A 27,052-nucleotide genomic window follows, 5' to 3' on the forward strand; every position below is an offset into this window, starting at 1 on the left:
GTGAGGATTGGCTGAGTGTGAGTGGGGCATGCAATGATTGGCTGAGTGTGAGCAAGGCGTGCACAGATTGGCTGAGTGTGAGCAGAGGGGGGCGAGGATTGGCTGAGTGTGAGCGGGGCGTGCGAGGATTGGCTGAGTGAGCGGTACGTGTGAGGATTGGCTTTGTGTGAGCAGAGGGGGGCGAGGATTGGCTGAGCGTGAGCAGGAAGGGTGAGGATTGGCTGAGTGTGAGCAGGAAGGGTGAGGGTTGGCTGAGTGTGAGCAGGAAGGGTGAGGATTGGCTGGGTGTGAGCAGGAAGGGTGAGGATTGGCTGAGTGTGAGCGGGGCATGCAAGAATTGGCTGAGTGTGAGCAGGAAGGGTGAGGATTGGCTGAGCGTAAGTGGGGCGTGTGAGGATTGGCTGAGTGAGCGGTACGTGTGAGGATTGGCTTTGTGTGAGCAGAGGGGGGCGAGGATTGGCTGAGTGTGAGCAAGGCCTGCACGGATTGGCTGAGTGTGAGCAGAGGGGGGCGAGGATTGGCTGAGTGTGAGCGGGGCGTGCGAGGATTGGCTGAGTGAGCGGTACGTGTGAGGATTGGCTTTGTGTGAGCAGGGAGTGCAAGAATTGGCTAAGTGTGAGCAGGGAGAGTGAGGATTGGCTGAGCGAAAGTGGGACGTGTGAGGATTGGCTGAGTGTGAGCAGAGAATGCGAGTGTGTGAAATGAGTGTGAGCAGCAAGTGTGCAATCACAGTGAGGTGTAGATGGAGAGAGAGCTGGACACTGGACAAGACCAGAAGGACCCAAGTCATGAACTCCAATCAGACGATTAGTCCCTCCATCTCTCTATCCAGCGTCTGATCAGATGCTTCAATGCATCTGGGATCATTCTCCTTCGAGCCGAGAGGTTAAGGGGAGAGTTAATAGAGATGTTCAACGTTAAGAATGGTTATGTTTAAGTAATTAAGGAAGAACTGTGGCAGGAGGGTGAGTAAGCGGAGGATACAGATCTAAGGTAATTGGCAAAAGAGCCAGGGGGAAAGATGAGAATTATTCGTACGCAGCGAGTTATGATCTGGAATGCACTGCCTGGACGGGAAGCAGATTATATATTAACTTTCAAAAGTGAAGTGGTTAAATACTTGAAGAGGAAAAAAATTGCAGGGCTGTGGGGAAAGAGCGGGGAGTGGGACTAATTGGAGAGCTCTATCACAGAACCGGCACAGGCACGATGGGCCGAATGGTCACGGTCTGTGCTGCATGATTGTGTGAACCTGCTGGATGTTTGTATTTAAATTGAGTAGCTGTGTGGTGTAACCCCCTGGTTCCCCCCCCCACCCCACACCGTAGGGTCCTGCCGATCGAGATGGCTGACTGTGGCTGGATGACTCTGAAACTGATCTCCATCCTCTACCTGGCTTTGCTCCTGGGCTGCATCACGCTGATCAACTTCTCGCTCGGCTTCATCCTGGCCGTCACCCTGGTCCCGGCGGCTGCCTTGGCTCAGCCAGTGTCGCACAAGTAAGTGAAGGCAGATGGAACTTGCGCACCGGACGCATACTTGAAGGGGGGAAATGTGCAGGGCTGTGGGGAAAGAGCAGGGGGAGTGGGACTAACTGGAACACTCTCTCACAGAGCCGGCACAGGCACGTTGGGAACTAAAGGATTGTTTCAAATGGGAATAAAAAAGAACTTGCATTTATATCAACTAACCAACAAACAGAAAACAGAGAGTCAGGATAAATGGTTCATTCTCGGATTGGCAACCAGTAACTAGTGGGGTGCCGCAGGGATCAGTGCTGGGACCCCAACTATTTACAATCTATATTAACGACTTGGAGGAAGGGATCGAGTGTAATGTAGCCAAGTTTGCCGACCATACCAAGATGGGAGGAAAAGCAATGTGTGAGGAGGACACAAAAAATCTGTAAAAGGACATAGACAGGTTAAGTGAGTGGGCAAAAAATTTGGCAGATGGAGTATAATGTTGGAAAGTGTGAGATCATGCACTTTGGCAGAAAAAAATCAAAGAGTAAGTTATTGTTTAAATGGAGAAAGATTGCAAAGTGCTGCAGTACAGCGGGACCTGGGGGTACTTGTGCATGAAACACAAAAGGTTAGTATGTAGGTACAGCAAGTGATCAGGAAGGCCAATGGTATCTTGGCCTTTATTGCAAAGGGGATGGAGTATAAAAGCAGGGAAGTCTTGCTACAGCAATACAGGTTATTGGTGAGGCCACACCTGGAATACTGTGAGCAGTTTTGGTTTCCATATTTAAGAAAGGATATACTTGCTTTGGAGGCAGTTCAGAGAAGGTTCACTCGGTTGATTCTGGGGATGAGGGGGTTGACTTATGAGGAAAGGTTGAGTAGGTTGGGCCTCTACTCATTGGAATTCAGAAGAATGAGAGGTGATCTTATCGAAACGTATAAGACAATGGAGGGGGCTTGACAGGGTGGATGCAGAGAGGATGTTTCCACTGATGGGGGAGACTAGAACTAGGGGGCACGATCTTAGAATAAGGGGCCGCCCATTTAAAACTGAGATGAGGAGGAATTTCTTCTCTGAGGGTTGTAAATCTGTGGAATTCGCTGCCTCAGAGAGCTGTGGAGGCTGGGTCATTGAATAAATTTAAGACAGAAATAGACAGTTTCTTAACCGATAAGGAGTTATGGGGAGCAGGCGGGGAAGTGGAGCTGAGTCCATGATCAGATCAGCCATGATGGTATTAAATGGCGGAGCAGGCTCGAGGGGCCATGTGGCCTACTCCTGCTCCTATTTCTTATGTTTTTTCCCTCTATCTGGGATGTGCTTTGTAGCCAGCTGCTAGGCTCCACTTTGTTCAAACACTTTTCAGTGTAGTTATTGAATGTTTGTATTTAAATTGAGTGAGGCGCGCCGGTGAGCCACACTTTTTTCCTTGCCCTCCGGCACAACCACGTCTGGGCCCCCTTTTTAACTCCGCCCCTTTCTCCCCCTCCGCAGGATGCTCAACGCCCTGTTCCTCCTCCTGATGTCACCAGCCACCGTGCTGATGCTGTGCATCTACCTGTACCACGAGCTGGCGGAGTACCCAATCACCTTGCTGGAATGTTGGCAGCTGTTCCTGCAGGCCATTGCCGAATCCATCCTGGACCACCACCTGTACGGCTCCATCGTCTACCCGTTCATCGTCTTCTTCGTCTACCCCTGCTGGCTCCTCCTGTGGAACGTGGTCTTCTGGAACTAAGGCGACACAGACCCCCTCCCATGCCTGCGTCTGATGGTAAACTCCGACAGCTTTGAAAGTGTACATGGATGGGCACGCCGATGGTGGTGGGAGAGTGAACACACCAAGAGTTATTATTTATTTGTCTTCTGTTTTTGAATAACATTAATTCTCGTTCTGGTGGGATTCCAATTATTCTCTTTTCTCGGGGCGGGGAGGGGCAGAGAAGGGGGAGACAACACAGGAAGGGGAGGGACATAGCAAGGGGTTGGAGGGGGTAAGATATCGGGGGTGGGGGGGGGGGGCAGAGGTTAGGGGAGAGATACAATGAGTGGTCAGTTGGAGGGGCGGACAGGGAATTGGGTGTGGGGGGGGGGTGTAGTGGCAAAGTGGAGGGGGCGTTGGGTCTTGGGGAGGAGTGAAGAGCTGAGGAGGGGAAGGATCATGGAGGGGAGTGGACATGGGGAGGGGGAAAAATTAGCCACTGTCCGGGTTCCCAGTGCAGGAGGATACCCCGACGAGTATCAAAGCCTTCAGGGGAGGGGGGGAAATGAGATGGTTCATTATGGTCTGGGTAGGCCAAACCTGAAACAGTGCACTCGGGGGGAGGGGGGGTACATTGAACCACAGTCTAGATGGGAAAAGGTTAGTGTCTGAGCCTTTTTTATCACCAAAGACCTTCCTTGAGAGGCTTGGTCCCAGTGGGTGCATCTATCTATCCAAGAAGGATTTCAGACTGTATCCAGCATCTGATCAGATATTTTACAGTAATTATTGGATGTTTGTATTTAAATTGAGTGAGTAACTATGGTGTGTGACCTTTAAACGCTTCATGGTCAGAAGATCTTTATTCCCTCTATCTGGGATGGTTTTGAAGCCAGGTCCCAGAAACACATTTCAATGAAATTATTGGATGTTTGTATTGAAATTGAATGAGGATCTGGCCCCTCCCCTCACAGCACTGAGTTTACAACATTGGGGCTTGTTTTTTGTGTAAACAGTTGACGAGAATTTTAACGATGAAATACGAGATAATAAAAGCAGTGATCTATGCCCACTTTGCATTGATTCCAGTGGTATTCACTGGAGTTCAGAAGAATGAGAGGGGACCTCATAGAAACGTTTAAAATTCTGACGGGTTTAGACAGGTTAGATGCAGGAAGAATGTTCCCAATGTTGGGGAAGTCCAGAACCAGGGGTCACAGTCTGAGGATAAGGGGTAAGCCATTTAGGACCGAGATGAGGAGAAACTTCTTCACCCAGAGAGTGGTGAACCTGTGGAATTCTCTACCACAGAAAGTAGTTGAGGCCAATTCACTAAATATATTCAAAAAGGAGTTAGATGTAGTCCTTACTACTAGGGGAATCAAGGGGTATGGGGAGAAAGCAAGAATGGGGTACTGAAGTTGCATGTTCAGCCATGAACTCATTGAATGGCGGTGCAGGCTCTAAGGGCCGAATGGCCTACTCCTGCATCTATTTTCTATGTTTCTATGGTAGCAAGTAGGATAAAAAGCACTTTTTACGCCCTCAATATATTCCAAAGTGTCCGACAGCCAACTTCCCTGTTCTTCCAATAGTGGCCGTGGGATCTTTTACAACCACCTGAGTGGAGACGGGGCCTCGGTTTAAAGATTTATCTCAAAGACGGCACTTGCCTGACAGTGCAGCACTCCCTCAGTACTGCCCCTCCGACAGTGCAGCGCTGCCTCAGTACTGCCCCTCCGACAGTGCAGCACTCCCTCAGTACTGCCCCTCCGACAGTGCAGCACTCCCTCAGTACTGCCCCTCCGACAGTGCAGCACTCCCTCGGTACTGCCCCTCCAACAGTGCAGCACTCCCTCAGTACTGCCCCTCCGACAGTGCAGCGCTCCCTCAGTACTGCCCCTCCGACAGTGCAGCACTCCCTCAGTACTGCCCCTCCAACAGTGCAGCACTCCCTCAGTACTGCCCCTCCGACAGTGCAGCGCTCCCTCAGTACTGCCCCTCCGACAGTGCAGCACTCCCTCAGTACTGACCTTCCGACAGTGCAGCGCTCCCTCAGTACTGACCTTCCGACAGTGCAGCACTCCTTTGCTACTGCCCCTCCGACAGTGCAGTGCTCTCTCAGTACTGCACTGGGCGCATCAGCCTGGATAATAGGCTCAAGTCTGGAGTGGGACTTGAACCCATGACCTCATGACTCAAAGGTGAGGGTGCTACCCACTGAGCCACGGCTGACACATTTCCACATATTTTTGTATTATTCATTCCTGTGATATGGGTGTCGTTGGCAAGAGCAGCATTTATTACCCATCCCCAATTGCCCGTGAGAAGGTGGTGGTGAGCCGCCTTCGTGAACCGCTGCAGTCCGTGTGGTGAAGGTGCTCCCACAGTGCTGTTAGGGAGGGAGTTCCAGGATTTGGACCCAGCGACGATGAAGGAACGGCGATATATTTCCAAGTCAGGATGATGTGTGACTTGGAGGGGAACGCGGAGGTGGTGGTGTTCCCATGGGCCTGCTGCCAATGTCCATCTAGGCGGTAGTGGTCACGGGTTTGGGAGGTGCTGCCGAAGAAGCCTTGGCGAGTTGCTGCAGTGCATCTTGTAGACGGTACACACTGTGCAGGAAGTGATGTTTAAACTGGTGAATGGGGTGTCAATCAAGCGGGCTGCTTTGTCCTGGATGGTGTCGAGCTTCTTGAGTTGTTGGAGCTGCACTCATCCAGGCAAGTGGAGAGTATTCCATCACACTCCTGACTTGTGTCTTTTGATGGTGGAAAGGCTTTGGGAGTCAGGAGATGAGACACTTACCGCAGAATACCCAGCCTCTGACCCGCTCTTGTTGTGGCCACATTATATATATATGGCTGGTGCAGTTAAGTATTTGGTCAATGGTGATCCCAGGATGTTGATGGGAGATTCGGGGATGCTAATGTAATCTCTTGTTGGCGATGGTCATTGCCTGACACTTGTGTGGTGCGAATGTTACTTGCCACTTACCAGCCCAAGCCTGAATGTCATCCAGGACTTGCTGCATGCGGGCATGGACTGCTTCATTATCTGAGGAGCTGCGAATGGCACTGAACACTGTGCAATCATCAGTGAACATCCCCACTTCTGACCTTATGATGGAGGGAAGGTCATTGATGAAGCAGCTGAAGATGGTTGGGCCTAGGACACTGCCGAGGATCTCCTGGGGTTGAGATGATTGACCTCCAACAACCACAACCAACTTCCTTTATGGTGGGCACAATTCCAGCCAGTGGAGAGTTTTCCCCCTGATTCCCATTGACTTCAGGTTTACTAGGGCTCCTTGATGCCACACTCAGTCAAGTGCTGCCTTGATGTTGAGGGCAGTCACTCTCACCTCACCTCTGGAATTCAGCTCTTGTCTATGTTTGGACCAAGGCTGTAATGGGGTCTGGAGCCGAGTGGTCCCGGCGGAACCCAAACTGGGCATTGGTAGGCTATTGGTAAGTGCTGACGACATTTTCCATCACTTTGCTGATGATTGAGAATGGACTGATGGATCCTGCAAATCCCCTGGGAGGACAGGCGCACCAACATCAGTGTCCTCGACCAGGCCAACATCCCCAGTATTAGGCCCATACAGCTGTGCCTGGTCTCCAGTTGTCTTGGACCCCCTTGCCACAGGACCGAGACCTTGCTCAGCTAAGCCTGTCTGGTTGCCGGTGTGCAGCAGCCACCCCACGTTAAAAGAACTCACACGCAGGCATCTTCTACTTCGCCAGTATGAATTTCAGGATCTGGAATGTCAGGACCCTCATGGACAATCCCAACAACAACAGGCCGGAATGCCGCACCGCCATAGTTGCCCGGGAACTCAGACGTTTTGACATTGACATCGCCGCCCTAAGCGAGACCCGGCGGGCAGGGGAAGGCCAGCTCAAGGAACATGGTGGAGCTTACACCACCTTCTGGAAAGGGAAACCAGAGGCAGAAAGCCACCTTCATGGAGTCGGCTTCGCTGTCAAAAATGAGCTGGTCGACCGCCTCAACGACTCCCCCCTGCGGGGTTAACGAACACCTCATGACTCTTCGACTCGCCCTATCCCGGAACCAGTGCGCCAGTCATCAGTGTGTACGCCCCTACACTCGATGCAACAGATGAGGCTAAAGAGGGTTTTTATTCCAACCTCGAGACATCCTTGTCCTGCGTCCCCACGGGTGACAAAGGATCCTCCTGGGTGATTTTAATGCCAGGATCGGCAAAGACACAGCCCTCTGGGGAGGCGTGATTGGCAGAGAGGGGGTAGGGAAAGCCAACTCCAGCGGTACCCTACTCCTGACAAAATGTCTAGAACATGAACTCCTCATCACCAACACTCCGTTCCGCCAGAGGGACAAATACAGGGCATCGTGGCAACACCCTCGCTCCAAACACTGGCACCTGCTCGACTATATCATCGTCCGAGCCAGGGATCAAAAGGATGTGCGCATCACCCGCGCCATGACAGGAGCTGACGACTGCTGGACGGACCATCGTCTAATCCTATCCCTCATCGACATTAACATAGCCCCAAAGCAGAGGGGACAGCAGAAGCAGTGCCGCAAACAAGTTAATGCCAGGGCACTTAGAGACCCAGCTAAGAGAGCCCTATACAGCCAGCGCCTCACAGCTAACCTGGCGTGCCTTGATGACCCTGAGATGCTGAATGCCCACAGTGCTTGGTCTGCCCTCCAGGCCTCTATAACCAGTGCCTGTGAAGAGACACTTGGTTACTCAATCAGAAAACACCAGGACTGTTTGATGAAAATGATCAGGAGATCCAAGAACTAATCGATCGCAAGTGCAGAGCATTTTTGAGCCTCAAGTAACAACCCAACTCGGGAGCTGCAAAGCAACGTTACAGACGGCTCAAGGCTGAGGTCCAACAAACCTGGGCCCTAAAGAACAGGTGGTGGATGGAGAAAGCACAGGAGATACAACAGCTGGCCGACAGCCACGATATGCAAGGATTCTTCATTGCAGTCCAAACTCCCAAGGCCCCACCCCACTCCTGGCCAAGAACAGGGAAACACACATCAAGGACACCGAGGCTGTCAGGGCCCGCTGGAAGCACTTTGAAGATCGCCTCCACCGAGATTCTGCCTTTGACTCGAGTGTTCCCAACTCCATCCCGCAGCATGCGACCCGCCGCCACCTGAGTGAAACCCCAACGCTGCACGAGGAAGCACTGCACTGTCGGAGGAGCAGTACTGAGAGAGTGCCACACTGTCGGAGGGTCAGAACTGAGAGAGTGCTGCACTGTCGGAGGAGCAGTACTGAGAGAGTGCCACACTGTCGGAGGGTCAGAACTGAGAGAGTGCCACACTGTCGGAAGGGCAGTACTGAGAGAGTGCTGCACTGTCGGAGGGGCAGTACTGAGGGAGTGCTGCACTGTCGGAGGAGCAGTACTGAGAGAGTGCCACACTGTCGGAGGGGCAGTACTGAGGGAGTGCTGCACTGTCGGAGGGTCAGAACTGAGAGAGTGCCACACTGTCGGAAGGGCAGTACTGAGAGAGTGCTGCACTGTCGGAGGGGCAGTACTGAGAGAGTGCTGCACTGTCGGAGGGGCAGTACTGAGAGAGTGCTGCACTGTCGGAGGGGCAGTACTGAGAGAGTGCTGCACTGTCGGAGGGGCAGTACTGAGAGAGTGCTGCACTGTCGGAAGGGCAGTACTGAGGGAGTGCTGCACTGTCGGAGGGGCAGTACTGAGAGAGTGCTGCACTGTCGGAAGGGCAGTACTGAGGGAGTGCTGCACTGTCGGAGGGGCAGTACTGAGAGAGTGCTGCACTGTCGGAGGGGCAGTACTGAGAGAGTGCTGCACTGTCGGAAGGGCAGTACTGAGGGAGTGCTGCACTGTCGGAGGGGCAGTACTGAGAGAGTGCTGCACTGTCGGAGGGGCAGTACTGAGAGAGTGCTGCACTGTCGGAACGGCAGTACTGAGAGAGTGCTGCACTGTCGGAGGGGCAGTACTGAGGGAGCGCCGCACTGTCGGAGGGGCAGTACTGAGGGAGCGCCACACTGTCGGAGGGGCAGTACTGAGGGAGCGCCACACTGTCGGAAGGGCAGAACTGAGAGAGTGCCACACTGTCGGAAGGGCAGTACTGAGAGAGTGCCACACTGTCGGAAGGGCAGAACTGAGAGAGTGCTGCACTGTCGGAGGGGCAGTACTGAGGGAGCCCTGCACTGTCGGAGGGGCAATACTGAGGGAGTGCTGCACTGTCGGAGGGGCAGTACTGAGGGAGCGCTGCACTGTTGAAGGAGCAGTACTGAGGGAGCGCCACACTGTCGGAGGGGCAGTACTGAGAGAGTGCTGCACTGTCGGAGGGTCAATATTGAGGGAGCGCTGCACTGTCGGAGGGGCAGTACTGAGGGAGTGCTGCACTGTCGGAGGGTCAATATTGAGGGAGCGCTGCACTGTCGGAGGGACAGTACTGAGGGAGTGCTGCACTGTCGGAAGGGCAGAACTGAGAGAGTGCTGCACTGTCGGAGGGGCAGTACTGAGGGAGTGCTGCACTGTTGGAGGTGCACTCTTTTGGATGAGATGTTAAACCGAGGCCCCGTCAGGTTGATATAAAAGATTCCACGGCAGTATTGGCAGAAGAGCAGGGGTCATTGTCACATTGCTGTTTGTGGGAGCTTGCTGTGCACAAATTGGCGACTGCATTTTCTACATTACAACAGTGACTGCACTTCATCGGCTGTTAAATGCTTCGGAACGTCACAAGCTCTGTAAAAATGCCCCGGTGTGTTGACAATTAGATCTGTTGTCTGCTGGTGCAAACAGCACTGTGGGAGCACCTTCACCACTCGGGCTGCAGCGGTTCAAGAAGGCGGCTCACCACCACCTTCTTAATAGCAATTAGGGGCGAGCAATAAATGCTGGCCTTGCTGGCGCCGCACACATCAAGAATATTTTTTTTATTAAACATCTCCCGGGTCTGGATGTGATCTGCACATGAACATATGGGCAGTAAATCAGCAGCAGGCCCGTCAAGCCTGCCCCACACACCACGATGCCTGGAGCAGCATAACTAGGCACTTCCTAACCCCCCTCCCCTCACCCTGTAATCTCCTGGGAGAGGCAGGGAACATGGAAAAATCTCTCTCCGCCCCCCCCTGGGGTGATGGAAGCCAGTACAGGCGATCGCACGGACCCAGTGCTCTCTATAGACCCAGTGCTCTCTATAAACACACTGATCTTCTCTGGGCTGCGATCTCGGGGCCCAGTCAGGAACCGGCCCAGCTCCCCCTGGAAGGCAGAGAGTCGGCATCCACCACACCAGCCCACAGCACATCCCAGAGACTCGCTGCTCTCCGGGAAAGGCCCCCTGACCAACGCCCCCCTCCCCCCCACCCCACCCCACAGCACATCCCAGAGACTCACTGCTCTCCGGGAAAGGCCCCCAACACCCCGCCCTACCCCAAAACACATCCCAGAGACTCACTGCTCTCCGGGAAAGGCCCCCTGACCAACGCCCCCTCCCCCCCACCCCACCCAACACATCCCAGTGACTCACTGCTCTCCGGGAAAGACCCCCTCCCCCCCACCCCACCCCACAACACATCCCAGTGACTCACTGCTCTCCGGGAAAGACCCCCAACCCCCCCGCCCCACCCCAAAACACATCCCAGAGACTCACTGTTCTCCGGGAAAGACCCCCAACCCCCCCCCCGCCCCGGAAAACACATCCCAGTGACTCACTGCTCTCTGGGAAAGGCCCCCCCCCCGCCCCCCCAAAACCCGGTCTATTCCCACTCTCTCACAGTTTAACCTCCTGTCCCCGGTCCTCAATCTGTAACACTAGAATAATCTTGATTGGGACACTATCCAACGCTTCCATATTGTATGGGCCTCTATCAGGTCATCGCTCAGTCTACCCCTCTAATGTAAACTGATCGAGGTCCTTGAGCCTATCCGAATAGCTGAGGTCCTTTAAGTTTGGAATCTTAAGAACATAAGAAATAGGAGCAGAGCCTGCTCCACCATTCAATAAGATCATGGCTGACCCGATCATGGACTCAGCTCCACTTCCCTGCCCGCTCCCCATAACCCTTTACTCCCTTCTCGCTCAAAAATCTGTCTATCTCCGCCTTAAATATATTCAATGACCCAGCCTCCACAGCTCTCTGGGGCAGAGAATTCCACAGATTTACAACCCTCTGAGAGAAGAAATGTCTCCTCATCTCAGTTTTAAATGGGCGGCCCCTTATTCTGAGACTATGTCCCCTAGTTTTAGTTTCCTCTATGAGTGGAAATATCCTCTTTGCATCCACCTTGTCGAGCCCCCTCATTATCTTATATGTTTCGATAAGATCACCTCTCATTCTTCTGAACTCCAAAGTGTTCAGGCCCAACCTGCTCAACCTATCTTCTTAAGTCAGCCCCCTCATCTCCGGAATCAACCGAGTGAACCTTCTCTGAACTGCCTCCAATGCAAGTATATCCCTCCTTAAATACGGAGACCAAAACTGTATGCAATACTCCAGGTGTGGCCTCACCAATACCCTGTACAGTTGTAGCAGGACTTCTCTGCTTTTATACTCTATCCCCCTTCCAATAAAGGCCAACATTCCATTTGCCTTCCTGATTACTTGCTGTACCTGCATACTAACTTTTTGTGTTTCATGCACAAGGACCCCCAGGTCCCTCTGCACTGCAGCACTTTGCAACTTTTCTCCATTTAAATTATAATTTGCTTGTCTATTATTTCTGGCAAAGTGGATAACCTCACACTTTCCCACATTATACTCCATCTGCCAAATTTTTGCCCACTCACTTAGCCTGTCTATATTCTCCTAGATCTCCTCTGGACCGTTTCCAAGGGCCACAGATCACTGACCAAGTGAGGAGAGCAGTTACAGGTATAATTCTGTAACGTTCCCACTGTTGGGACCTGACTCTGCCCCACAGTCCCCCACCCAGGGGGTGGGAAGGGGTAATCATCCCATGTCCCTGTCCCCACACCCAGAATACAATGAAAAATTAACAAGTCACTGTCCAGAACAACTTGGTAAACACAAAATAGATCTTTTTATTTCCGTTTTGCACATTGTTAAATGAAGCCTCGATAAGCCATCATTCAGTGATCACAGAGCGAGAGAGAGAGGCAGTCTGATCAGTGACTCTGCCAACACACACACACATCTGGTCACCAGGCAGCAATTGAGACACTGGGTGAGACAGGGTTTTGTCCCACTCCCCCCCTCCCTCAGTTACACCGAGGGGTCCTTGGGTTCAGGAGTTCTACAACAGAATGTATAATCCAAACCGCCCGCTCCTAAATACAACAATTGGTTATGTTTAGTACCATGCACAGGGTGGTTAATTCAGAGAGTCCCTGTGACAGGGAATAGCTGCTGTTCGAAGGGGCAACAAACTCATTCGCTCCATTCGATCCTTGTCATTGAAAGTATCTCAGGTGCTTGTTACTCACAACCTCCTCTAATCTCGTGTGTCATCAGCTAAATAAAGGGCAGGGCCGGGAGGTACTGAGATAGTTCACTGTGCAAATACCTCGCTTGCTGTGGTGTTGGTTTATGCATAAAGCAACTTACCTTTACAAACCGCCTCTCTCCTGCTCCAGACCATTCATGATTTGTTTAAAGATGTGTGCACGGTGTGTGTGTGAGCGAGCATGTGTGTGTGTGTGAGCGTATGCATGTGTGTGTGTGTTCATGTGTGTGTGTGTGCATGTGTGTATCTGTGTAAGCGTGTGATAAAAAGGATTTGATAAGAGAAATTATTTCCTCCTGGTGGGGGAATCCAGAACAATGGGATACAATCTTAATAGGAGCAGGAGGAGGCCATTCAGCCCCTTGAGCCTGTTCCGCCATTCAATCAGATCACGGCTGATCTGTACCTTAACCCCATTTACCCGCCTTGGTTCCGTGTCCCCCGATACCCTTACCCAACAATCTATCAATCCCAGTTTTGAAAGCTCCAATTGGCCCCCAGCATCCACAGGTTTTTTTGGGGGAGAGAGTTCCAGATTTCCACTGCCCTTTGTGTGAAGAAGTGCTCCCTGACATCACCCCTGATTTTAAGGTTACGCCCCTTGTTCTGGACTCCCCCCCCCACCAGAGGAAACAGTTTCTCTCTATCTACCCTAATGAATCCCTTCATCATTTCAAACACCTCGATTAGATCTTACAATTGTAGTTCAGTACACCTGGAATCACCTAAAAGCAAGACTGCAGCGGTTCAAGAAGGAGGGGCACCCCGCCTGCTTGGGACAATGAGGGACGGGCAATAAATGTCGGCTTACCTGCGACGCCCACCTCCTGACAATTCATTTTAAAAAGCACAGCACCCTCAAACCCTGGCCTCCTTCACATTTTTCAATACACGTACATTTTGTTCGATGCGGTGTCAGCACTGGGAATTGCCAGTTAATCACGTCGACCTGATAAGGTCATACTCAAAAGCAAAACAGTGTGAGAAATCAAACAGTGAATGTTGGAAATACTCAGCAGGTCAGGCAGCATCTGTGGAGAGAGAAACCGAGTTAACGTTTCAGGTCGGTGACCTTTGGTATCACGTCTCATTTGACGGAGCTAAATTACAGAACAAACGGGAATCCGTTCGACCTTCGCCACCTCCAGGTCAGATCCAAGGTCGTCCCATCCTCTGTCATTGGATTACAGTACGCGGACGGTGCTGGCGTCTGCGCGCACTCGGAGGCCGAACTCCAAGCCATCGTCGACACCTTCACCGAGGCGTACAAGAGCATAGGCCTTACACTAAACATCTGTAAGACAAAGGTCCTCTATCAACCTGACCCCGCCACACAGCACTGCCCCGCGGTCATCAAAATCCACGGCGTGGCCCTGGACAACGTGGACCATTTTCCATTACTCGGGTGCCTACTGTCAGCAAGAGCAAACATCGACGACGAGGTCCAACACTGCCTTCAGTGCACCAGCGCAGCCTTCGGTCGCCTGTGGAAGAGAGTGCTTGAAGACCAGGACCTCAAATCCAACACCAAACTTATGGTCTACAGGGCAGTAGTCAGTAGTGACACTTCTATATGGCTCATAGAAGTGGACTATATACAGCAGACATCTGAAAACGTTGGAGAAGTACTACCAGCGATGTCTCCACGAGATTCTGGCTCAGGCCAACATCCCCAGCATCGAAGCACTGACCACGCTGGATCAGCTCCGCTGGGCGGGCCACCCCCACCCCCCCCCCCCCCTCCCTCCCTGATAAAGTGCAACATCCCCACCAACACCTGGGAGTTCCTGGCCAAAGACCGCCCTAAGTGGAGGAAAAGCATCCGGGAGGGCGCTGAGCACCTCGAGTCTCGTCGCCGAGAGCATGCGGAAGGAGCGTGCGGCAAACCTGTCCCACCCACCCCTTCCCTCAACCACTGTCTGCTCCACCTGTGACAGAGACTGTCGGTCCAGGCACCTGAGAACTCACTTTTAGAATGGAAGCAAGTCTTCCTCGACTCCGAGGGACTGCCTATGATGATGATGACTCCCTCAGCACTGCGCTGGGAGTGTCAGCCTGGACTTATGTGCTTTGAGGGTGTCCTTAAAGCGTTTCCTCTGCCCACCTGAGGCTCGCTTGCTGTGTCAAAGCTCTGAGTAGAGCGCTTGTTTTGGGAGTCTAGTATTGGCCATGCGGACGATGTGGCCTGCCCAACAGAGCTAATCAAGCATGGTCAATGCTTCGATGCTGGGGATGTTGGCCTGAGCGACAACACTAATGTTGGTGCGTCAGTACTCCCAGGGGATTTGCAGGATCTCGCGGAGACATCACTGGTGCTGGAGTGGGACTTGAACCCACAACCTCCTGACTCAGAAGGCGAGAGAGCTACCAACAGCTCTCTCTGCTTAAGGAACACACTCCCTCACTTCACTTCCTCGAGAAGTAACAGTAGTAAAATATATTTGTATTTACAGTCGTGACAGAAATTTACAACAGTAACATGATGGTAAAATATAAACTGCATCACTGAGAAACGAAACCCCAGCCCTGAATAAATGACACCGGTTAGAGGTTGCTGAATAAGAGGCCTGGAGAGATATCCGGTTAGCAACAAGACCGACAGTTTATCAACTTGAGATCAAACACTGGAACAGGATAGTCCGAGAGCTGCTGGGGCTGAGAATGTCACGTTAAAATAAGCAACTGTTGTGGGATGAATTATGTAGGATGGAAGGTTAAAGAGAAATTGTGAGCTCGTGCGATTTACCAGTGAAAAGCTCAGAGATAAAGCGTGCAGCTTAAGGAGATGGAGTTCATCGGGTGGAGTCTTTGATAGAGAGGAACATACCATGGTCTGGAGAAGGAACACCTATTCTTGCTCCAGAAACTGTAACTCGACAATCTGTCAACCAACGTGGTTTTATTTAAAAAATAATAGAGACGGTAATGGTGATTATGTTACTGGACTAGTTAATCCAGGGGCCTGGACTAATAGAATAATAATCCGGAGACGTGAGTTCAAATCCTACCACGGCAGCTGGGGAATTTAAATTCAGTTAATTCAATAAATCGGGAATAAAAAGCTAGTATCAGTAGTAGTGACCATGAAACTACCAGAGTGTCGTAAAACCCGATCTGGTTCACTACTGTCCTTTAGGGAAGGAAATCTGCCTCCCTTATCCGGTCTGGGCCTATATGTGACTCCAGACCCACAGCAATGTGGTTGACTCTTAACTGCCCTCTGGAATGGCCCAGCGAGACACTCAAGGGCAATTAGGAATGGGCAATAAATGCTGGCTTTGCCAGAGATGCCCACATCCCCTGAATGATTAAAAAAAATAACAGAGCCAGTTATTTAACCCAGGGTTGCCCAATAGAAATTGCCGATTGACCATGTGTGTTGCTATGGCAACACCGTTTTAGCCACACGCTCTAAGTTTGTACAAAACGCCTCACACATAGCCCAGGTAACTATACTCTATCCGTGGGTATTTACTGAAGGAACACCTCCCACCATTCAGTGACCACGAGAGTAAACAACCATCAAAAGTCACTCGCACTCTCCGCGTCTCATTTTATCACACGCCCACAAAGGTTAGAGTTCACGCGCGGTGCAAATGAGTATTGAGATCACATGACTAACTACAGTCACACAACGCAAAAGCAAAATACCGCGGGTGCTGGAATCCGAAATAAAAACAGAAAATGCTGGAAATACTCGGCAGGTCAGGCAGCGATGCACGTTCGAGGAACAACACCTCAACTTTCCTTTAGGCGTCTGGACTCAACATCGAGTTCAACAATTTCAGGCCCTAACCTCTGCCCATATTTTGGGCTGATGTATTTTTTTCTCTCTCTTTGTCTCCCATGGCAGCTGGTAATTATCCTGCCATTCACACCCTATCTAAATTAATATTTTTTCTAACTTGTGCTATTATCATCTCAAGTCAGCCCACCGTCCCTATTGTCTCTCAAATCTCTCCTGTCTTCCACCCTATCACAGACTTTCCCTTTGTGCGCGGTAGGTCCATGCAGCAGGGCAGGTCTCCAGTCGTCCTGGTTAACCCTTTCCACTGGACCAAGACCTAGCTCTGTCGAGCCCGTGTGGTGGCTGGTGTACAATGGTCACCCCACGTTAAAAAAAAATCCACGCACAGGCATCTTCCACCCTTCAACTGGAATTCAGGACTGGAATACCGGGTCCTTCATTGAAACATCCGTGAACTCAACCCTTTTGGTGTGGAAGCAAGTCATCCTCGTTCGAGGGACCGCCTATGATGATGATGACCCCTTTGGTCCTCCCCTCCCCCTTTCAGTGCTCATTAAGAATCTGTTCATTTCCAACATTTGCCAGTTCTGATGAAGGGTTGTCGACCCGAAACATTAATCCTACTTCTCTCCACAGATGCTGCTTGACCCGCTGAGTATTTCCAGCAATTTTTTGTTTTTATTTATGACGAACTACTGTGTTTATTACTCAATTTGCCACACCTGGATTCCCAATTATCCGCGAATGCGGCTGGAGCTTAATGTTACTGGCCAACACTGGGGTGGTCAGCTGACATCGCCCACGTTTACAACTATTGCCAGAGGCTGTGGTGACATGACACTGCGGTACTCACTCGCCGGTGAGCAGGGGTTGGGGTTTAGATTCGGGTTTGCCCCTTTAAGCAGCGGTAGTGGTTTCAAGGGGTCGACACCCAACGATCTCCGCCTGTGCCCGCGCCAGCGGAAGCTGGCCACGAAACGGTCGGCACAGTACGAGCCCAGAGTCTCCCATCCGGTGGCGAGGATCGCGTGAAGCCGGGACGTCCACGAATCCGTTCCCGGTTTGCCGAGTGACATTCCTCCTGTCCGTTTCCTCTTCCCGTGGGTTAATTGTATCCGGGCTGCATCACAGCGTTCTCCCCACACACCCCCCCCCCTCCCCCACCGCCGGATTCGGCTGGGGGTGGGGTCAGTGACAATTCTGGCACAGCGGGTGGCATCGCTGCCCATTGACAAGACAACGGCATCCTCCGCTGGTGTCTCCGGGTCCCTGCAGGGGAGGGGAGGAGAGGAAAGAACAGGCCGTCAGATATCACCCAGGGAAAATGGTCAGTGACATCTCTGTTGGTTGGAGTTGACCCGGGGCAGTGGATGGAGATGACCCAGGGGCAGTGTGGGAATGACATAGAAAACAAAGAAAATAGGTGCAGGAGTAGGCCATTCGGCCCTTCGAGCCTGCACCACCATTCAATAAGATCATGGCTGATCATTCCCTCAGTACCCCTTTCCTGCTTTCTCTCCATACCCCTTGATCCCCTTAGCCTTAATGGCCATAGCTAACTCCCACTTGAATATATCCAATGAACTGGCATCAACAACTCTCTGAGACAGGGAATTCCACAGGTTAACAACTCTCTGAGTGAAGAAGTTTCTCCTCATCTCAGTCCTAAATGGCCTGCCCCTTATCCCAAGACTGTGTCCCCTGGTTCTCGACTTCCCCAACATCGGGTACTTTCTTCCTGCATCTAACCTGTCCAGTCCCGTCAGAATCTTATACGTTTCTATGAGATCCCCTCTCATCCTTCTAAACTCCTGTGAATAAAGGCCCAGTTGATCCAGTCTCTCCTCATATAACAGTCCAGCCATCCCGGGAATCAGTCTGGTGAACCTTCGCTGCACTCCCTCAATAGCAAGAACGTCCTTCCTCCGATTAGGAGACCAAAACTGAACACAATATTCCAGGTAAGGCCTCACTAAGGCTCTGTACAACTGCAGTAAGACCTCCCTGCTCCTATACTCTAATCCCCTAGCTATGAAGGAAAACGTACCATTTGCCTTCTTCACCGCCTGCTGTACCTGCATGCAAACTTTCAATGACTGATGAACCATGACACCCAGGTTTCGTTGCACTTCCCCTTTTCCTAATCTGCCGCCATTCAGATAACATTCTGCCTTCATGTTTTTGCCACCAAAATGGATAACCTCACATTTATCCACATTATACTACATCTGCCATGCATTTGCCCACTCACCTAACCTGTCCAAGTCACCCTGCAGCCTCTTTGCGTCCCCCTCACAGCTCACACCGCCACCCAGTTTAGTGTCATCTGCAAACTTGGAGATATTACATTCAATTCCTTCATCTAAATCATTGATGTATATTGTAAAGAGCTGGAGTCCCAGCACTGAGCCCTGTAGCACTCCACTAGTCACTGCCTGTCAACATAAGAACATAAGAATTAGGAACGGGAGTAGGCCATCTAGCCCCTCGAGCCTGCACGGCATTCAATAAGATCATGGCTGATCTGGCCATGGACTCAGCTCCACTTACCCGCCCGCTCCCCGTAACCCTTAATTCCCTTATTGGTTAAAAATCTATCTATCTGTGATTTGAATACATTCAATGAGCTAGCCTCAACTGCTTCCTTGGGCAGAGAATTCCACAGATTCACAACCCTCTGGGAGAAGAAATTCCTTCTCAACTCGGTTTTAAATTGGCTCCCCCGTATTTTGAGGCTGTGCCCCCTAGTTCTAGTCTCCCCGACCAGTGGAAACAACCTCTCCGCCTCTATCTTGTCTATCCCTTTCATTATTTTAAATGTTTCTATAAGATCACCCCTCATCCTTCTGAACTCCAACGAATAAAGACCTAGTCTACTCAATCTATCATCATAAGGTAACCCCCTCATCTCCGGAATCAGCCTAGTGAATCGTCTCTGTACCCCCTCCAAAGCCAGTATATCCTTCCTTAAGTAAGGTGACCAAAACTGCACGCAGTACTCCAGGTGCGGCATTACCAATACCCTATACAGTTGCAACAGGACCTCCCTGCTTTTATACTCCATCCCTCTCGCAATGAAGGCCAACATTCCATTCGCCTTCCTGATTACCTGCTGCACCTGCAAACTAACTTTTGGGATTCATGTTGTAATTTCTCCCCATTCAAATAATATTCCCTTTTACTGTTTGTTTTCCCAAGGCGGATGACCTCACACTTTCCGACATTGTATTCCATTCGCCAAACCTTAGCCCATTCACTTAACCTATCCAAATCTCTTTGCAGCCTCTCTGTGTCCTCTACACAACCCGCTTTCCCACTAATCTTTGTGTCATCTGCAAATTTTGTTACACTACACTCTGTCCCCTCTTCCAGGTCATCTATGTATATTGTAAACAGTTGCGGTCCCTGTGGCACACCACTAACCACCGATTTCCAACCCGAAAAGGACTCATTTATCCCGACTCTCTGCTTTCTGTTAGCCAGCCAATTCTCTATCCATGCTAATACATTTCCTCTGACTCCGCGTACCTTTATCTTCTGCAGTAACCTTTTGTGTGGCACCTTATCGAATGCCTTTTGGAAATCTAAATACAGCACATCCATCGGTATACCTTTATCCACCATGCTCGTTATATCCTCAAAGAATTCCAGTAAATTAGTTAAACATGATTTCCCCTTCATGAATCCATGCTGCGTCTGCTTGATTGCACTATTCTTATCTAGATGTCCCGCTATTTCTTCCTTAATGATAGCTTCAAGCATTTTCCCCACTACAGATGTTAAACTAACCGGCCTATAGTTACCTGCCTTTTGTCTGCCCACTTTTTTAAACCAAGGCGTTACATTAGCTGCTTTCCAATCCGCTGGTACCTCCCCAGAGTCCAGAGAATTTTGGTAGATTATAACGAATGCATCTGCTATAACTTCCGCCATCTCTTTTAACACCCTGGGATGCATTTCATCAGGACCAGGGGACTTGTCTACCTTCAGTCCCATTAGCCTGTCCAGCACTACCCCCCTAGTGACAGTGATTGTCTCAAGGTCCTCCCTTCCCACATTCCTGTGACCAGCAATTTTTGGCATGGTTTTTGTGTCTTCCGAAGACCGAAGCAAAATAATTGTTTAAAGTCTCAGCCATTTCCACATTTCCCATTATTAAATCCCCCTTCTCATCTTCTAAGGGACCAACATTTACTTTAGTCACCCTTTTCCATTTTATATATCAGTAAAAGCTTTTACTATCTGTTTTTATGTTTTGCTGAAAAGGACCCGTTTATCCCGACTCTCTGCTTCCTGTCTGCCAACCAGTTCTCTATCCACGTCAGTATATTATCCCTAATACCATGTGCTTTGATTTTGTACACCAATCTCTTGTGGGGAACCTTGTCAAAAGCCTTTTGAAAGTCCAAATACACCATATCCACTGGTTCTCCCTTGTCCATTCTACTAGTTACATCCTCAAAAAATTCCAGAAGATTTGTCAAGCATGATTACCCTTTCATAAATCCATGCTGACTTGGACCGATCCTGTCACTGTTTTCCAAATGCGCTGCTATTCCATTTTTAATAATTGATTCCAACATTTTCCCAACTACTGATGTTAGGCTAACCGGTCTATAATTACCCGTTTTCTCCCTCCTTTCTTAAAAAGTGGTGTTACATTAGCTACCCTCCAGACCATAGGAACTGATCCAGAGTCGATCAGGGGCAGTGGATGGAGATGACCCGGGGCAGTGGATGGAGATGACCTGGGGCAGTGGATGGAGATGACCCGGGGCAGTGGATGGAGATGACCCGGGGCAGTGGATGGAGATGACCCGGGGCAGTGGATGGAGATGACCCGGGGCAGTGGATGGAGATGACCCGGGGCAGTGGATGGAGATGACCCAGGGGCAGTGTGGAGATGACCCGGGGCAGTGGATGGAGATGACCCAGGGGCAGTGGATGGAGATGACCCGGGGCAGTGGATGGAGATGACCCGGGGCAGTGTGGGAATGACCCAGGGGCAGTGTGGAGATGACCCGGGGCAGTGTGGAGATGACCCAGGGGCAGTGAATGGAGATGACCCGGGGCAGTGTGGGGATGACCTGGGGCAGTGGCCGGAGATAACCCGGGGCAGTGGCCGGAGAGCACCCGGGGCAACCACAGTGGCTGTAGTGACCTCAAAGATTCCTGCCATTGGTCGCCGGACACGTCAATCGATCAACAATGGCAGCCTCAGTACCCACAATGCTCTGCGTTCCAGAAACTGCTCAATCCATTGGCTGGTTGTATCGCAGCGCAAGCTCTTGGCCACAATGCATCCTGGATATGGTGCGGCCCAATTCTTTATTGTGACTGCGGTCCGGGTGAAATGGGGGGAGAAAATTCCCCCTAGGATCGATCTCCCGGATGGGTCCGTGAGATTGATCTTTAATTCCGGGAGGCTCCAGGATAATCCAGGAGGGTTCACAGAATCATGGAATGATACAGCACAGAAAGAGACCAATTGGCCCACCGTGCCTGTGCCCGCTCTGTGAAAGAGCTCTCCAGTCAGTCCCACTCCCCCGTAGCCCCACAAATTCTCCCCCTTCAAGTATTTCTCCAATTCCTTTTTGAAAGCTTTGATTGAATCTGCTCCCACCGCCCTTTCAGGCAGCGCATCACAGATCGCAACAACTCACTGCGTAAAATCATCTCCCCTTTAAATCTGTGCCCTCTGGTTACCAACCCCTCTGCCACTGGAAACAGTGTCTCCTTATTTACTCTATCAAAACCCCGCATGATTTTGAACACCTTTATTAAATCTCCCTTTTACCTTCTCTGCTCTCAGGAGCACAACCCCAGCTTCTCCAATCTCTCCACATCACTGAAGTCCCTCATCCCTGGGACCATTCTGGTAAATCTCCCCCACACCCTCTCCAAGCCCTTAACATCCTTCCGAAAGTGCGGTGCCCAGAAAGGGACACAATATTCCAGCTGAGGCCTAACCAGTGTTTTATAAAGGTTTAGCAATAACTTCCTTGCTTTTGAACTAGGCTTCATAGAAATATTAACTCCTCGAGCACAGGAGGTGGCCACTTGACCCATCGTGACTGTGCCGGTTCTTTGAAAGTGCTGTCCAATTAGTTCCACCCCCCCACCCCTCCACTCGATGTCCGTAACCCTGGAAGTTCCTCATCCTCACCAACCTGTCCAACTCCCTTTTAAAATTATTCATGGAATCAGCTCCCAAGCACCTTTTCAGGCGGAGCGTTCCAGATCCCGATAACTCCGAGTGAAAAGATTTCTCCCCATCTCCCCTCTAGATCTTGGTTGCGGGTCGAATCAGAGAGGTGGCTACTAACAGCAACATAACAGCTTCCAGGTTCACCCCCTTTCCTTGAACCCCGAAAGGTTCTCTCTCCTCAGGTACCGTCCCCCTCTCTCTCAAACCTACTGTCATCACCCCTCCCCTCAAAAAACCAACCCTTGACCCCTCCGTCCTTGCAAACTACCGCCCCATCTCCAAACTCCCTTTCCTCTCCAAAAGTCCTTGAACGTGTTTTCGCCTCCCAAATCCGTGTCCATCTTTCCCGGAACTCCATGTTTGAATCCCTTCAATCAGGTTTCCCCCCCCCCCGCCACAGTACCGAAACGGCTCTCATCAAAGTCACAAGTGACATCCTTTGTTACTGTGACAAAGGTAAACTATCCCTCCTCGTCCTCCTGGACCTGTCTGCAGCCTTTGACCACTCCATCCTCCTCCAACACCTCTCCACCATCGTCCAGCTGGGTGGGACTGCACTCGCCTGGTTCCATTCTTATCGATCTCATCGTAGACAGAGAATCACCTGCAATGGCTTCTCTCCCCGTCCCCGCATCGTTACCTCTGGTGTCCCCCAAGGATCTGTCCGTGGCCCCCTCCTATTTCTCATCTACATGCTGCCCCCCCTTGGTGACATCATCCGGAAACACAGCGTCAGTTTCCACATGTACGCTGAGACACCCAGCTCTACCTCACCCCCACTTCTCTCCACCCCTCCGCGGTCTCTGACTTGTCAGACTGCTTGTCCCACATCCAGTTCTGGATGAGCAGAAATAATCTCCAATTAAATATTGTGAAGACCGAAGCCATTGTTTTCGGTCCCCGCCACAAACTCCGTTCCCTAATCACCGACTCCATCCCTCTCCCCAACTTCTGTCTGAGGCTGAACCAGACTGTTCGCAACCTCAGTGTCATATTTGACCTTGAAATGAGGTTTTGACCACATATCCGCAGCATAACTAAGACCGCCTATTTCCACCTCCGTAACATCGCCCATCTCCACCCTTGCCTCAGCTCATCCACTGCTGAAGCCCTCATCCATGCCTTTGTTACCTCTAGACTTGACTATTCCAACGCACACCTGGCTGGCCTCCCAGATTCTACCCTACGTATACTAGAGGTGATCCAAAACTCGGCTGCCCCTGTCCTAACTCTCACCATCTCCCACTCACCCATCACCCCTGTGCTCGCTGACCTACATTGGCTCCCAGTTAAGACGCGACTCGATTTCAAAATTCTCATCCTTGTTTTCAAATCCCTCCATGGCCTCACCCCTCCCTATCTCTGTAATCTCCTCCAGCCCCACAATGCCCCCCCCCCCCCCCCCCCCGCCACTCCGAGATATCTGCGCTCCTCTAATTCTGCCCTCTTCAGCATCCCTGATTATAATCACTCGACCATTGGTGGCCGTGCCTTCTGTTGCCTGGGCCCCAAACTCTGGAATTCCCTGTCTACCTCTCTCTCCTCCTTTAAGACGCTCCTTAAAACCTACCTCTTTGACCAAGCTTTTGATCACCTGTCCTCATTTCTCCTTATGTGGCTTGGTGTCAAAATGTTTTTATCTCATAACACTCCTGTGAAGTGTCTTGGGACGTTTCGCTAAGTTAAAGGCACTAGATAAATTCAAGTTGTTGCTGTTGTAAAGGCAGGTTCGAGGGCTAAAATCACCGGCCCCCTTTCATTGTGGGGATTTGTGCTGCTCGGTCAAGACTGGCCTCATTGTCTCCCACTCAGTCTCTCCCTCAAAACTGCGGAACTCCCTCAGACCCACTCCTACAATCTATGAGGCTATTAACCCCCCCGCCATGAGCTTAGCACCCTGATCTTCCTCCGCTCTTTCACTCCTCCTTTCCCGTTTTTTGAGCCGGTCCTGCACAAAATAAAAGCGCAAAGCTAACCAAGAACAAGGCCCGTTGATAGCCATCTTACCCTAGGCCCCCAGCGATATCCCTTGGTAACCCAGCAGATCTCGGTGTGGCAGACTGGGCAACGTATCCAATCACAGCCGTCCTTCTTCTGGGCTATTATCTTACACTTCGGGCAGTGCATCGCCTCTCCCGTCTGAACCATTGTCTGTAAAGCGGAAACGGTCATTGTGATCACTGTCAATGCAAAGAGACATTTATAAAGAATTTCTCGCCTACCCTGCTCACTAATTCGTTGCCTTAAGTTCGCTCGGTTGATTCTGGAGATGAGGGGGTTGACTTATGAGGATAGGTTGAGTAGGTTGGGCCTCTACTCATTGGAGTTCAGAAGAATGAGAGGTGATCTTATCGAAACATATAAGATAATGAGGGGGCTCAACAAGTTGGATGCAGAGAGGATGTTTCCACATAGGGCAAACTAAAACTAGGGGACATAGTCTTCGAATAAGGGGCCGCCCATTTACATAGAAACATAGAAAATAGATGCCGGAGTAGGCCATTCGGCCCTTCGAACCTGCACCACCATTCAATGAGATCATGGCTGATCATTCCCTCAGTACCCCTTTTCTGCTTTCTCTCCATACCCCTTGATCCCTTTAGCCGTAAGGGCCATATCTAACTCCCTCTTGAATATATCCAATGAACTGGCATCAACAACTCTCTGCGGCAGGGAATTCCACAGGTTAACAACTCCCTGAGTGAAGAAGTTTCTCCTCCTCTCAGTCCTAAATGGCCTACTCCTTATCCTAAGACTGTGTCCCCTGGTTCTGGACTTCCCCAACATCGGGAACATTCTTCCCGCATCTAACCTGTCCCGTCCCGTCAGAATCTTATACGTTTCTATGAGATCCCCTCTCATCCTTCTAAACTCCAGTGTATAAAGGCCCAGTTGATCCAGTCTCTCCTCATATGTCAGTCCAGCCATCCCTGGAATCAATCTGGTGAACCTTCGCTGCACTCCCTCTATAGCAAGAACGTCCTTCCTCAGATTAGGAGACCAAAACTAAACACAATATTCCAGATGAGGCCTCACCAAGGCCCTGTACAACTGTAGTAAGACCTCCCTGCTCCTATACTCAAATCCCCTAGCTATGAAGGCCAACATACCATTTGCCTTCTTCATCGCCTGTTGTACCTGCATGCCAACTTTCAATAACTGATGAACCATGACACCCAGGTCTCGTTGCACCTCCCCTTTTCCTAATCTGCCGCCTGAGATGAGAAAAAATTTCCTCTCTCCGAGGGTTGTAAATCTGTGGAATTTTCTGCCCCAGAGAGCCTCGGAGGCTGGGTAATTGAATATATTTAAGGCGGAGATAGACAGATTTTTGAGCGATAAGGAAGTAAAGGGTTATGGGGATTGGGCGGGGAAGTGGAGCTGAGTCCAAGATCGGGTCAGCCATGATCGTATTGAATGGCGGAGCAGACTCGAGGAGCCAAATGGCCGACTTCTGTTTCTATTTCTTATTTTATTTTATTCATTCATGGGATGTGGGCACCGTTGGCAACATTTATTGCCCATGAGAAGATAACTGAGTGGCCAGACTGGGTAAGGACGGCAGATTTCTGTCCCGAAATTACATTAGTGAACCAGTTGGGTTTTTACAACAATCCGGTAGTTTAATGGTCACCATTACTGACACTAGCTTTATATTCCAGATTTATTTAATCGAATATAAATTCCCCAGCTGCTGTAGTGGGATTTGAACTCATGTCTCCGGATCATTGGTCCAGGTCTCTGGATTACTAGCCCAGTAACAGAACCGCTATGCTACTTATATTGCACTTCCACCGCCGTACACCTCGCCCGTCTCCGCCCTTGCTTCAGCTCATCTGCTGCTGAAGCCCTCATCCATGCCTTTGTTACCTCTAGACTTGACAACTCCAACGCACTCCTGGCTGGCCTCTCACGTTCAACCCCATGTAAACCAGAGCTCTTCCAAAACTCGGCAGCCCATGTCCTAACTCGATTCAAATCCCGTTCACCCATCACCCCTGCGTTCGCCGACCTACATTGGCTCCCGGTTAAGCTACGCCTAAATTTGAAAATTCTCATCCTTGTGTTCAAATCCCTCCATGGCCTCCTCGCCCCTCCCTATCTCTGTAATCTCCTCCAGCCCTACACCCCTCCGTGATGTCTGCGCTCCTCCAATTCTGGCCACTTGTCTCTCCCCCAATCCCTTTGTCCCATCATTGGCGGCCGTGCCTTCAGCTGCCGGGGCTCTAAGCTCTGGAATACCCTCCCGAAACCGCTCCACCTCTCTCTCCTCCTTTAAACCTACCTCTTTGACCAAGCTCTTGGTCACCTGTCCTGATGCGTGGCTCAGTGACCGATAACACTCCTGTGAAACACCTTGGGTTGTTTTACTACATTGAAGGCACTATATAAATGCCAGTTGTTGCACTTGGGTCCATGATGAGAACGTTGCCTTGGGGGGGGGGGGGGGGGGGGGAGAGCTG

At 50.9% G+C, this 27,052-nt stretch overlaps 2 protein-coding genes across 4 annotated transcripts in view; one reads left to right on the forward strand and one right to left on the reverse strand.

The window, feature by feature from the left end:
* gpaa1 (glycosylphosphatidylinositol anchor attachment 1) overlaps nucleotides 1-27,052 on the forward strand; it is a 113,621-nt gene that overhangs the window by 33,305 nt on the left and 53,264 nt on the right. For 2 of the 3 annotated variants that reach the window (XM_070881911.1, XM_070881910.1), the window contains exons 12-13: nucleotides 1,329-1,499; nucleotides 2,965-3,244. In XM_070881911.1, coding sequence (XP_070738012.1) covers nucleotides 1,329-1,499; nucleotides 2,965-3,208 — 415 coding nt within the window. In that variant the 3' untranslated portion in view covers nucleotides 3,209-3,244. Of the gene's footprint in view, nucleotides 1-1,328; nucleotides 1,500-2,964; nucleotides 3,402-27,052 lie in introns of those variants that run through there. The other variant, XM_070881909.1, reaches the window with a different exon arrangement.
* Nucleotides 14,542-27,052, reverse strand: part of shrprbck1r (sharpin and rbck1 related) — a 115,604-nt gene continuing 103,093 nt past the window's right edge. The window contains exons 13-14 of the mRNA XM_070881908.1: nucleotides 24,597-24,740; nucleotides 14,542-17,650 (exon numbers count right to left, since the gene is read on the reverse strand). Coding sequence (XP_070738009.1) covers nucleotides 17,570-17,650; nucleotides 24,597-24,740 — 225 coding nt within the window. The 3' untranslated portion in view covers nucleotides 14,542-17,569. The remainder of the gene's footprint in view (nucleotides 17,651-24,596; nucleotides 24,741-27,052) is intronic.

This window comes from Pristiophorus japonicus, chromosome 5 (assembly GCF_044704955.1).
Source record: "Pristiophorus japonicus isolate sPriJap1 chromosome 5, sPriJap1.hap1, whole genome shotgun sequence".
NCBI lineage: Eukaryota > Metazoa > Chordata > Chondrichthyes > Pristiophoridae > Pristiophorus > Pristiophorus japonicus.